This window comes from Bubalus kerabau, chromosome 13, assembly GCF_029407905.1.
Source record: "Bubalus kerabau isolate K-KA32 ecotype Philippines breed swamp buffalo chromosome 13, PCC_UOA_SB_1v2, whole genome shotgun sequence".
NCBI lineage: Eukaryota > Metazoa > Chordata > Mammalia > Artiodactyla > Bovidae > Bubalus > Bubalus kerabau.
The window spans coordinates 37,326,797-37,340,335 of NC_073636.1; the positions used below are offsets into that span (position 1 = coordinate 37,326,797).

The 13,539-nt window shown below is 37.2% G+C and overlaps 1 protein-coding gene across 2 annotated transcripts in view; it reads right to left on the bottom strand.

The window, feature by feature from the left end:
• Nucleotides 1–863: 863 nt before the first annotated feature.
• RAB18 (RAB18, member RAS oncogene family) overlaps nucleotides 864–13,539 on the bottom strand; it is a 28,870-nt gene continuing 16,194 nt past the window's right edge. Inside the window, exons 3-8 of one of the 2 annotated variants that reach the window (XM_055544035.1) lie at nucleotides 11,751–11,812; nucleotides 7,729–7,801; nucleotides 6,725–6,835; nucleotides 5,972–6,090; nucleotides 5,831–5,897; nucleotides 864–2,765 (exon numbers count right to left, since the gene is read on the bottom strand). In XM_055544035.1, the coding sequence (XP_055400010.1) occupies nucleotides 2,590–2,765; nucleotides 5,831–5,897; nucleotides 5,972–6,090; nucleotides 6,725–6,835; nucleotides 7,729–7,801; nucleotides 11,751–11,812 (608 nt within the window). In that variant the 3' untranslated portion in view covers nucleotides 864–2,589. The remainder of the gene's footprint in view (nucleotides 2,766–5,830; nucleotides 5,898–5,971; nucleotides 6,091–6,724; nucleotides 6,836–7,728; nucleotides 7,802–11,750; nucleotides 11,813–13,539) is intronic. The other variant, XM_055544036.1, reaches the window with a different exon arrangement.

Genomic DNA, 13,539 nt, shown 5'->3' on the forward strand with positions numbered 1-13,539 from the left:
AGAAAGCTAGTGACTAGCCATAGCAAAGGGAGCAGTGGTTAAGAGCATGGACTCAGGAGTGAAGATGCCTTGACTGGAATCCGACTCTCACTGATTAGCTTTGTGATCTTTGGGAAGTTCCTTAAAATATTTGTATTTTATTATTTTCATCTTTAAAATGGGCATAATAGCAGTACCAACCAATCTCTCAAGGTTGCTGTGAGGTTTAATGAGATAAACCAGCACTTAGAACAGGGCTTGACATCAAGGAAGCTTCAATAAATGTTAACTATTCCTCTTAATATAAACTGAACTTGTTTGTTTAGCTCTATATGAATATTCCCAGAATTCAGAATGAAGTGAAGCCAAAGCTGTTCAGTCATGTCCGACTCTTTGAAACCTCATGGACTATATATAGTCCATGGAATTCTCCAGGCCAGAATACTGGAGTGGGTAGTCTTTCCCTTCTCCAGGGGATCTTCCCAACCCAGGGATCGAACCCCAGTCTCCCGTATTGCAGGCAGTTTCTTTACCAGCTGAATCACAAGGGAAGCCCAAGAATACTGGAGTGGTAGCCTAACTTCTAATCGTTTTAATTTGCTCCATCTGCAAAAGGCACTCAACTTCAAATGATTTCAGAAATGAAGAACTGACAAAATCCTGTTATTTAAGTGACAATTTTTAGCTATTACAACTACTTCATTTAGAAAACCTACACTATGAAACAAGAAGCTTGCAACAAGAATACTCTTGCAACAAGAGTTATATATATATATAATGTATATTCTATATTCCTACAGAATATAGGAAGTAGTATAATATTCAGGACTTCCTCAGCTGATGAGAGTAACAAGGAAATGTATAATACTTCCTGCACAAATGCATCTAGGGAAAGCAGGCTAGATTTATTAAAAAACTATAAAAGGTTACAATATAAATCAAACAAAATTAGTTGTTAAAAGTTAAGTGACTCATATGTATCCAAATTCTGACCAAATAAAGACAATCCAATGCATAGGAAGAATATTCTATGGCTCAAGGAGCAAATAGCAATAAACAGAAATGTCAATACAGAAACCACATATACAAATCTACAGTTTTAATGTAACAACAAAATCATAAGTACATGTGTTAGCTATCTTTCTCTAACATTAAAGTAGTAGTATATGTTTCATTTTCTGTAAAAACATATGTAATGCATAAAACCTTTAATCCCATGTAATATAGTCTAAGAAGTGTGAACCATGTAGTATGTTAAGGTTTTCTTATGTGAAGATATACATTTCAGTCTATTATCACAAGCATTGTAAAGGTGACCCACAAAAATGTTTATCGTTTGCAACTGTATATAGAGAACAAACCACCCAGAAATTAGTATTTCTTATTAATCTTACTGAGTGGTATTAAAGTGGCCTGCCTGAAAGGGCAAATTACTTATCTGCAAGCTTAAAATAGCAGAGATCAATGTATATTAAATAATACATGAGTGAAAAAAATATACAATGTACAATAGCAGGAGGTTACAAAACTGAATACTGTGTAAAAGATTTATTAGTCTGTACAAGTTTGTACCAAGATTTTCACTGCAACAGTATTTTTCCATACACATCGAAATCTGGAAGCAATATGCCTTTTTCAAATTATAGTTTAGTGTTTTTTTCCCCAACCCTCAAAACACAGAAATATGTTTTTGAATATCAACTAGTCATTTATGGAAGTCATAAGATACAGATATTCATTAACATTACACAAGCTATAATTGAAGTACCGGAACAAACACCACCAACATTTATGGGAAAAGGTGTTGGTTTTAAAGGTGATAAGTGCTACATGAGTTACACAAACATACTACTCCTGTCCTTCTGAAACCAAAATGGGGGAATCTTATTGCAATTCTGTCAAATACCACACAACCCAAAATGCTGCACAGAGGCTCATGAAGCCATGTACACATCACAGAATTAAAACTCCAGCTAAGCAATGAGCTACTCCTCAAGTCAAGGAAGACCAAACTTCTTTAACATATTAATGCTACTTCAGAAGTGTCGTCAGAACAAACGGGGATTTAATTATAAATTGGCCTCGACCACATCCTGCAAAGAGGATTTTGCTTAGTACTAAAGAGAATCCATCAGTGAACATCCTAGGAAAGCTGTGGAATCATGCTCTTTGTTATTCCTGAAGGGAAATCTGCCAGGTTTGATGACATGTGTTTATCTCCCAGTGGTCCTGGGAGTTCTACGATACCAATTAATTCAGTAATTGATAAGTATTTAAGCGAAAAAGAGACCAAAACTAGACCTTGTATCAACATATACTAGAGAGGTGGATTTTTAAAAAATCACATGATGAATGTAAATCATAAAATCAAATGTACTTATAAAGGTACACCTATTTTATGTTACATAAAAAACTGCAGACTGCAAACTGTGCATGCTTACGTTTTACCTGGAAAAGTCAATGAGTGGGCTTTCTCACAAATATTTACTGCCATGATACAAAACAAATATGTGCAAACTGCAAGGTCCCTAAAATAGCAGTTAAGAGAGTTTATATACAGAAAGATGACATTATCTGATCAAATACGCAAGAGATGGCGTTTCCCAGAGTTTATAACACAGAACAGTAACCACCACACGCTCCGCCTCCTTGGCCTTCTTCCCTGTGTGTCAGCTTGACTCCTTTATTCTGGTTCTCACTTTCCCACAGTCCAGGGGTCTGAATGATCTTTTCAACAAGTTCCTCAAAAGCACACTGTACACCATCACAGGTTTTTGCACTTGCCTCTGAAATTCAAGGAAAAACGTCAAGAAGTATATTCTCTTCTGGTCATATTTCTATGTTTTTCTGGAAAACTATTATAGCAGAAATATCAGCGGACAATATATTTTTATATATATGATTTCTCCCCACAGGTTTAATATAAGTGAATCTCCTGCAACTCTCAAAGTTGAGCTATTTAAATTCTATCCATAAGACTAGTGGTATGTAAGCTCAACATGTCGTGGTAGAATTGTACATTTTAACGCCCTACTCAAATATCAGTACGTGTGCCAAAGTTCTTAATTTTTTGGTTAGTTCTTAAATTAGCCTCTGAAGCAGATATCATTCCCATGTTAGAATAAGGAAATTTAAACTCCAAGTTAAACAATAAATCAGGTTGTTCTGTGCCTGCAATGAACAGCCATAGATAGTTGGATAAGTGATGTACAAACTGTGAACACTAGTTCCATTTTCAATTTATGCTCAGGGGACCCATGTGGATACGCAGGACTGCTCTCTCATCTTGTGTTTCCCCACTGACTTTTTCCCAGTCTGATGACTATTTTATGTCTTCATCTTAAAGCTCCTCTACCTCAGCTGATGATCCAGCTCTACCCTGGGAAAAGCAGAAACAATCTGGCAAGAACTACTGATCACCCCACTAATTGACTGACTAACCCACCTGCATTGTCTTTAGGCTTTGCCTTCACTCCTGTTACAATGGGGGAACCCTCCTGGCTGCCAGCTGGGGCCATCCTTCTGTCTATTTCCCAGGATCCCAACCCTCCTCATTCACTGAAGGACCGTGTGCCCGCTCTACTGGATTATACACCAACCAGCTTGAAAGCCCACCAAAATTACTGTCCATCTTATTAATCACTTACCCCTCGACTAACCAACCTGCCCTCCAGCTGACTTATCCTCCAGTAGCCACCTACTTTCCCCACTCTCTTCCAAAACAAAATGGTGATAAAGAGATATCTATCTAAGTTGTTACCACTTTATCTCCAATTTTTCTTCAAACTAATCTTCCACCACTCCATGGAAACTGTTCTTTTAGAGGTGACCAACACCCGCTAGCTTGTCAAATCCAATATCCTTTTCTTATTTGACATCTTGCAGCATTTGATACAGCTGGTCACTTTCCTCCTTTAAATACTTTGTCTACTTGACTTCCAAGACAGCTGAACACTCCTGGTGCTCCTCTCTCACTGGCACACCGTTCACAACCTTACTCCCTGGCACCTCCTCTTTCGGCTGACTTCTAACTGTCGGAGTACCACAGGGTTCAATCTTCAGTCCTTTTCTATCCAGCTTTTCTTACAGTGACTGTTCCAGTCTCATGACTGTCAATGCCACCTAAATGTCAATGACCATGATGTTCACTCACTGTCTCAAAGACAGTTCATTCTTATGTCTAAGTGGAAACCTTGGGTCCCTGCTCCTCTGCATAAACCTGTTCTTGTCTTGACCTTCCACATCTTACTTACAGCACCACCATTCACCTAGCTGCTCACGATAAGACTTGAACCCATCCTTGATTGCTCTTTCCTTACCCTGCACACCCAACCTATCCACCTGACAGCTTTACCTTTGAAGTGTCTCCTGGATCTGCCAACTTTCCACCCCTACTACTGCCCACTGCAGTCAGCGCCCCCAGCATTCCCCATCGAGGTCACTGTAAGTACTTGGCCTTTTTCTTCTGCTTCTTATGGCCAAATGAATCTTAAAAGAATATCAAACCACAGTACTACTCCCATGCTTTCTACCACACTTAAAATACAATTCATTTCTTTACCATATCCCAGGAAGTCCAACACTAACTTCCATCATCACCAACCTTTCCTCCAACACACTCTGTTCCAGCCCACAAGCTTTCTCCTGTTTCTTGGACATAGTACACCAGTTCCTGCCTCAGGAATAAGATGCTCTCTATCTAGATCTTCATACCATGAATTCTTGCTCAAATGGTGCGCTCTCAAAGAACTTTTCCTTATTTCCTCCCACCCTCATCATTCTCTCACCCCTTACAACATTTCATGCGGTGCACTAGTTATGAATTCGAGTCTGCTTCCCATACTGGAATTGTAAGCTCCCTGAGGGCAAAGAGTTGGACCATTTTGTTCATTGTTCTATTCTGTGTTCAATAAATATTAATTGAACAAACTAATATATGGAAATGGAAGACACCTAGCAAGTAAGCAGCAGCAGTGCTACTCAAGCCCATTCTAAAATTTCCTATACTTTCCATTTGTACCACCCCACTTCTATCCATATACGATGTTCTCCCATTTCCATTTCCTGATTCCTACTAGGTTCATACAGTAGGGAACAGTGAAAACTGATTCCTAAAGCTGGCTTGACATCACAACCAGCTAGGGTGTTTCTTATAAACTGCTTTCAAGGCTCTGTTTCAGACTTGTCGTTAAGTAAAGCCCAGAGAGTTGTAAGTTTTAAAAGCTCCCCAAGTGATACTGCCAGTCCACTTTGCCGGACAAGGGGTCAATCAACTTTTCCTGTAAGTGGCTAGAGAGTAAATATTTTGGGTGGTGATGCCATATTGTTTCCATGTAATGACTGAACTCTGGCACGAAGCACAAGGGCAGCCACAGACAATAATGCAGAAGGCGGGGCACGGGCACGGTGTGCTTCCTTACAAATGGTGGGGCCAGATCTGGTCCAGGCTGTAGCTTGCCAACCCTTGCTCTACAGTGCTTCTCAAATATTAGCATGATACAAATCACATCTTGTTAGAATGCAGATTTTAGCTCAGAACCTATGGGTTAGGGCCTCAAATGGAGCATTCCTGACAATGGTGGCGCCGCCAGGACACGGCCCAGCAGGTCCGCACGCCTACAGCACCGGGCGCGGGGGCAGGCTCGTGTGCTGGCTCCATACGACCTCACACTGACCCTGTTCTTTTTTACAGTGGGAAAAATAAGGAACCTACTTCTACAGTTGGCTAGTTTTACAGCGCAGCTATGAACCAAATACATATTTTTTATGGTTCATAAAGAAAAGAATGTAATAGAAACTCCATTTAAAAACTCTTCATTAATAATGAAAAGATAAATATTCACACACTTACCTATAAATAACATGGAATGCTTTCGTGCAAATTTCAGGCCTTCATTTCTATCAACTTCACGATTTTCCTAAAAGATAAATGCAAAGATTAAGAAAAGCTATCAAAATATACAACCAAACTGCCAAGTGTCTGACTTCTCACCTTATCAATTTTATTTCCAACTAGCATGTTTACTATGTCATTTCTCGTGCAGTATGTTTCCAACTCATTTAACCAATTATCCAGTTTAACAAAGGTGTCTCTTCTTGTGACATCATAAACTGAAATAAAAAGAATCATTTATTAAGTAAATATCAAAAGCAAGAAGCAATAACATTATATTTCTGATATGTACTAGGAACTGACATTAATATACAGGCAAGTCTGTTTTTTTAAGCTGTTAATGCTTTAAAAATCAATGTCCACTGATCCAGATGGAAGAAACAAGTGTATTTTTAAAAAAATGCATTTATATACACACTTCAATTTAATTAACATATGCTGTTACAGAAATGAAATAGCTGTCTTCATAACAATAAATAAAAGTGAAAGTGAAAGCTGCTCAGTCGTGTCCGACTCTGCAACCCACAGTCCATGGAATTCTCCAAGCCTGAATACTGGAGTGGGTAGCCTTTCCCTGTTCCAGGGGATCTTCCCAACCCAGGGATCAAACCCAGGTCTGCACTCCCACATTGCAGGTGGATTCTTTACCAGCTAAGCCACAAGGGAAGCCCAATAAGAAAAAAGGCTTGTCTAAAAGCTAAAAGGTGTTTAGACCCAAATCTGTGGCAAAATACAAAAAAGTTTTACATAAATTTAAACATTTATGAACCTGTTAACTTATTTCTTACAAGGACCAGAATTTGCAAATTTGAAAACACATGTAAAGTTAGAGGGTGGGCAATGAGGACCTACTGTAGCACGGGGAACTCTGCTCAATATTACGTGGCAGCCTTGGATAGGAGGCAAGTTTGGGGGAGAGTGGGTACATGTGTATGCATGGCTGAGCCTTTTGACCACCTGAAACTATCACAACGTTGTTAACGGACTATACCTCAATACAAAATACAAAAAAAACAGTCAGCGGGTAGAACCCTGATTGTCTTCCTCTGTTTACATATTCATCATTCTGCATTATAGGAAATAATTTGTTAAAGTGTTTTCTAAACTTAGGAGGTACTGAACCAAAACCGAGAGTCACTGTCAAATTAACAGAAATGAAACCAAAGCCTCACAAGTTGTGATATAAAATGAGGTCTCTCCCTACAGTTGAACAGTATTCATTTTAGACAGTTTCCCAGCAATATTAAGAACAAGCACTTTTCAACAAATTATACCGAAAATCCACACTTGGTTTTTAAGTTCTGTGCGATTATAAACCAATAGCATTAAGTGCTTTGTGCTATTTTTCAAGACTAATAAAAAAGATTCCACTAAGCAACCAACACTGCTTCCATTATAATCTGGCAGTAAATATCAGTAAGCTGCTAACTGAAGATCAGTTCCTGGTAATACTCTAAAACAGATCAATGACACAAGGACAGTCCTCAGTTATGTACTCATCAACACGTGCTTTTAAACCAAACAAATAATAGAGGGGTTTTAATATAGGTAAGCAATTTTTAGGCTGTACTTTAAAAAATGTTTTCTATGTATTTTCTTTTGGGAAAATGCATTAAAACCAAACCACTTCTTATTACATGTTTCTGATCTTTATTTTTTAATTGCTAGACAAAGGGCTGAAACAAAATTTTAAAAGTTTAAATATTTCCTAATATTACATAAAGTTAATATAAAGTCACATAAAAGCAGCCATAAAGAAAAATAAAGCAAAAAATTACTGACCTTCACAAACAGGAAAATCAGAAATTCCAGTAATACAATAACAATATATTTTAAACAGTAAAGTAAAACCTTACCTAATATAACACCCTGTGCACCTCTATAATAGCTGGGAGTTAATGTTCTGAACCTTTCTTGACCAGCAGTATCCTAAAAGTGACAATCAATTATTATTAAACAAAACATTGGATAAATAACAGATCTTCAAAATATTAATTTAAGAGTACAAAGTTAACAGCATGGTTAAAACATCAAGCTTATTTAAAACTTAAAATTTAAATAAGATGTGTTCTTTTACTGACAAATGCTACATAAAAATTAAATTAACAAGTACTGCCTCATCCCTAGGAAAAAAATGTAACAAAGTTCAGATTTTCTACCACTTGGACTCAAGATTTTTATCACATATGAAACTCATTCATTGAGAGCCATTGTTCTCAACTCTGGTGGCACAATAAAATTTCCTGGGAAATGAAAAATACAGATACTGAGGTTCAACCCACAAAGATTCTGATTTAATATGGGCATGAGAGAAGCTTTAATAAGCTTCTCAGGTGATTCTAACATAAAATCAAAGGTTGAGAACTACTGTTAAAGAGAATTGCAGGGGTGTTTTATTTCAGGCAAGCAGTGTTTAGGTTGTACTTTTAAAAATATTTCTAGGTCTCTTCTTCCAGAAGAACGCATGAAAACCAAACCACTCCTTATTATGTTTCTGACTCATACCTGGAGTATAATATAAGATGTACACTAGCTAGGAAATGTAAATTTCATATGGAAGGGAATTTTTCTGCTCAATGACCAGTTTAATCCCAGAGCCTGAGAAATTCTTGCCATAGGACAGTTGCTCAAATTTTGTTGGAAAAAAAAAAAAAGAAAGAAAACTAATAACAAGTCTCTTCTGGGCCTGGTTCCTTCTGTCTTCCTTCTACCATCCTTGGACTGTGGCTTCAAGTCTACCTAAGATTATGCAAATATGCAGTCTGCAAACTGCTGCCTTAGCCCACCACCTGTTTCATTACATAAGCTTTTATTAAATAAAGTCTGACTGGAACACGGCCAGGCCCATTCACTTGCGTACTGCCATATGGACTGCCGTATGGTCCACCTTGGGGCTGGACTAAACATTTACTATCTTGCCTTCAAAGAAAAAATCTGCAGTCTGCTAATGTAAAATGACCTGAAGAAAAATAAAGACACATCAAACATCAACAACTACCAGTCCTCTGATTGTGAGTGTGGGTTTAGCTATGGGGCAAGCATAGGCTCAGCTGGGTCAGGACTTATGATAACCATACAATAAATAGTCAGAAGTTAGATCATTGCTTGCCTTCAAAACAGGAATTCGTAGTAAGAGTATAACATCTTTGTAAGATAAAAGAAGCAAAGTTTATTATCTGTGGTTTTATTTTCTGATGGGAGAAGACAGAAGGGATATTAAAGACAGAAATGGACAGAGGAAATGGACAAAGCTGGAAAGGCTAAATAACAGAAACTGGGGAGCGGAAGGGCAGGAGGATTCAGAGAAGGTGGGTACCACGTAGGTCCTGATGAACATGCTGTACCATCAGGGGAGGAGGAGCAGGGTGAGGCCCAGCTATTCTACTTGAGTAATCCCAGGATGTGCATCCAACAGGGAGAGGAATTGATTTTATTTATATATGAATAAAACCACAGAAAAATGAGAGGCAACAACAGATTCATATATTTCTAACACTGACTGAGAAGGCCCTCCTATATACGACATGACACCCAGAAGCATGAAGAAAATGACTGATTCAATCATGTAAAGATTAAAACCTTGGTATGACCTAAGAACCTCTCCCCAACACCACACTCACCCCCTTTTGCCCCCGACACTCATCCTCAACAAGATTTGAAGGTAAATCACAAACTAGAGGGAAAAAATCTGCAGCATGTAACAGAGTATTACACATACAAGAACATTAACAAATACTCATCTTAAGGTTTTGAAGACAAATGACAGAGTGGAAAAAACGTGGCGTATGACAAAAAGCTAGAAATTTTATTGTATAAAGACTTTAATCATGAAGAAAATGAGCACAATATAAAAAGGCAAAGCATATTAACAAAAATTCATTAAAATATAATCATATATAAGAAAAAATCTCACTAATCAAAAGAAATGCACATATAAGTGAAAAACTATTACTGAGAGAGGCAAAAATGAGAAAGATTAACAATATATAGTACAGAAGACCTTCTTCCTAAATCTTAATGTTAAATCTTCATATTCTTTCAGCCAATAATTCACTTTCTAAGTATACATCATAAAGTAACTGGACGAGTGCACAAAGACGTAAAAATTAGGAGGCTCACCAAGGCACTGATGATCTTTGTGAAAAACTATTAACACTGTAAATATCTTTCACTGAGGGTTGACTAAATTATAGTCATAAGATGGATACAAATGGTCATTTAAACTGATGGACTTCTGTACTGACACAGAACAATGTACACAATGTGTGCCTGGGGTGGGCGGTGGGAGGGACAGCAGGTGAAAGGATTAAAATACAATCCTTTCTTTTGGAAAATTGCATATGAACACGTGTGACAATGTGCATGCGTTCAACATATTTTATAGAATGTTCACTAAAATACACATGTTGACTAAAGATGAACTTTCTTCTCTATTATCCTTTGGTTATCCTTTTTTTATCAATAGAATGAGACTATATTATCCTCACAGTCAGGAGAAGCCTCTCTTATTTAAAAAACAGGGATAAGCTTATGATAAAGATGTCACTACAATAATACTTGCCAGCTAGAAAGTAAATTAAAAACAAACAAAAAACCTCCTGTATGAAAGTAAGATCTCACAGCAACTATCAAACCTCAGATCCCACTCTAAACTATTTCTCAAAGCAGGAGCAAGGGCAGAAGAGTTTATAAATCAAGCAAGAAAAACATGGAAAATCAGGTTCCACTTCAGGACAGAAAGAAGGCAGCATTCTTCAACATATATTTTACTATGGTCTAGTCCAACATTTTCCAAGTTATTTTCTGTTAGGCATTACTGTACTGATTGATAGTATTTATTTAGGGGAATGGTCAAACAAGATACAATCATGTAAAATATTGTATCTTAGAAAGAAATTAATGGGGAAAAAAAGCCATAAGACACACAGTCATTTGGAATAAAATGCGTGTTAGAAATAGCGTGCCATTCAGAGAATGCCATTAACATGAATGACATCATACAATGCATGAACACTTGCTGGTTCAATCTGTAACTGACACCCAGCCAGCATTTACTCTTTAACCACCATGATGAAGTATAATCAACTTGACTGCAGACCAGTTCTAATGTGATTATCATGTTATAAAAATACACTGAGATATTTAACTATAGCAGATGTGGGGATTTGATGAGTGTATTTTTATACATTTTATATGTAACACATTTACTATATAAGCAATCACATTTAGATTGAGAGACAGGAAGGCCGGAGAGAGGAAGGAGCAGACAGATACAGACTGGGCGTCCTGGGGGTTCTGACAGCGAGTGCTGCCATACTCAGCACTGCCAGGGAGGGGTCGACTTAGCAGAGAATGTGGCCCAGAACAGCTGGGTTCACAGGCAAATGAAAAGAAGTCAGTAAGTAAACACACTGGACATCAGTATTCAAAAAATCCAAAGTTGGCAAACTCAAGTGTTATAGATATTTACACTAACAAACATGAAAAATCACGTTTTCTAAGTATTACTTCATTCCCTTCTCCGCAACAACTGCCTTCAGCACTAGCTCAGTGTAACTTGTCTTTTTTAAAACTTCAAAGAAACACATTCAATAACAATGATTCTCTGTGGCAGATGACTTTTTAAAAAAATACTGCTTTCAAATATTCTGAAGAGACTACATATTTTAAAAATCTGAGCAGGTGAAACAGGTCTCTGCCTAATTACAGAATTATAAAACATAACTACTTATTGTCTATCCAGTAATCAGCATCAAATCTCCCAAGTTATTTAATACAAATTGCTCATTCTCCTGTAGGACACTATACACATCAATCTTTGCATCTTCAAAAAGTATAAGTTTAATATTTATACAAAATACATTTTAAAAATTCTTACCCATATTGCAAGTTTTGCCTTATTTCCGTCCACTGAAATTGTTTTCACCTTAAAATCAACACCTTGAAAAAATGAAAAATTTTATAAGAATTCCAATAAACTTTAAAAATCAATTATCAAGAAAACCAAGAAAGAAAAAAGCCACTTTATTAAATGCCCAAATTCACATCCAAATTCTTAGTTATGGATGTGAAGATGAAAGGAAAAGTGTCACTAAAGTTCAGCAGCTTAGGATTTAATCAGGGAAATGAAAACCAAATGCTTGTAGAATTCATTCATCCACCAGTACTTCTTGAAAAACTTAAAAAAAAAAAAAAAAAAGAAATTCAGTGTAAGGTGGTGACTGACTGCGCCTTAACAGTCAAGAGCTAGGAATTCACAGTGCTAATGCAGAGAAGATCTCTGGATGAGGGCACTTTACCAGAGGTGCTCTAAGCTATCATTAAAGAGTGCTGTCCATAGCTGGCCAACACCCTAAATCAGATTCTGACTGTGGGCAACTTGGAAGATTGGTAAAATTATAAAAGAGCCGCTCTCTCCTTGCCTTATGAATTCTTTGTCTTTCTTTTTGTCCTAAAGAGAAGTATTCGCTTTACGTAACTTTATCAATAATCACTTGCTACTGTATGACTGCAAAAGAGAATTTACACACAAAAACATTTATGCCCAATCCTTTAAGAATATTCGTAAGTGAAGAGGAGTGCTCAAGGAGCAGTGAGAAATCTATAAGCACTGATTTATGTGAAGAGAAGACAAATTCCATAAGAAGTCATAAGGGTTTACTACAGCAGCCCTGCAAAACCTCTCCCTTTCCAGAAAAAGGAGCTGACACATGCCATCTGGCTTAAATGAGCAGTGACTGCCCAGTATCTTAACAGTATCAAAAATAATAAGCAGTCTCTCGCACTGGCCAGAGAAAACATTAACTCCAGACACTTGGAAAGAAACTTTCAAAAGATTTTAGCTTGTCGCAATTAATTCAGGACAGCCACAACTAACATGATATATATACATGCTCATATACTAAATGCTTCCTAGAACATCCATCATCAATATGGAAATATATTAGCAATTCTTGGATGACTTCTGGTAATCCATTACATACACAAATAAGGTAATACAATGCATTTCAAAACATGCATTACACCAGGTCTTTCTGTATGCCAAGGATTTTAAAACAACAGCTTGTGGTGTTTTGGGCTAAGGTGATAAGGCAGTTCATAAAGACATGTTTAGAATGTCAGGCAACCATGAGTTAAAGGACAGTGCTGACTGCAAAAGTCCAAGGATGTAGCCTAAATGTAGCTTCTTTGTAGCCAAACAAAAAAAATTTTATGGTAAAAAATCTTGTGTCCACCAGGCCTATATAAAGAAATATGCCACACCATCTATATTAAAAACATGGAATTTTTACATTCTACTTATATTTGCTTAAAAAAAAAAAAAAACTTGAGAAAATGCAAATGAGAATGGTTTTGACTTGGTCAAGGTACTAAATGAAGGCAATTGGTAGAGATTTCATAGAGACAGCCTGTCATATATACTCTATAGTTAAATTCTCAAGGTTCTTCAGAGAAAATACAAAGAACTTATTTTCCCTTAAACACCTAAAACAACATGCCCAAGGGCAGACTGGACTTTCTGCTAGCCTCCAGCTACGCAGCCTACCCAGGAAAAGAAACTCGATGTTCCAGTGTGCTTTTGCTCTCCTCCCTTCCCACTTCCTGTTTCTCTTTTATACTTTCTTGCATGTATTTCTTGGCAGTCTAATGACTGTCTCTGAATAACT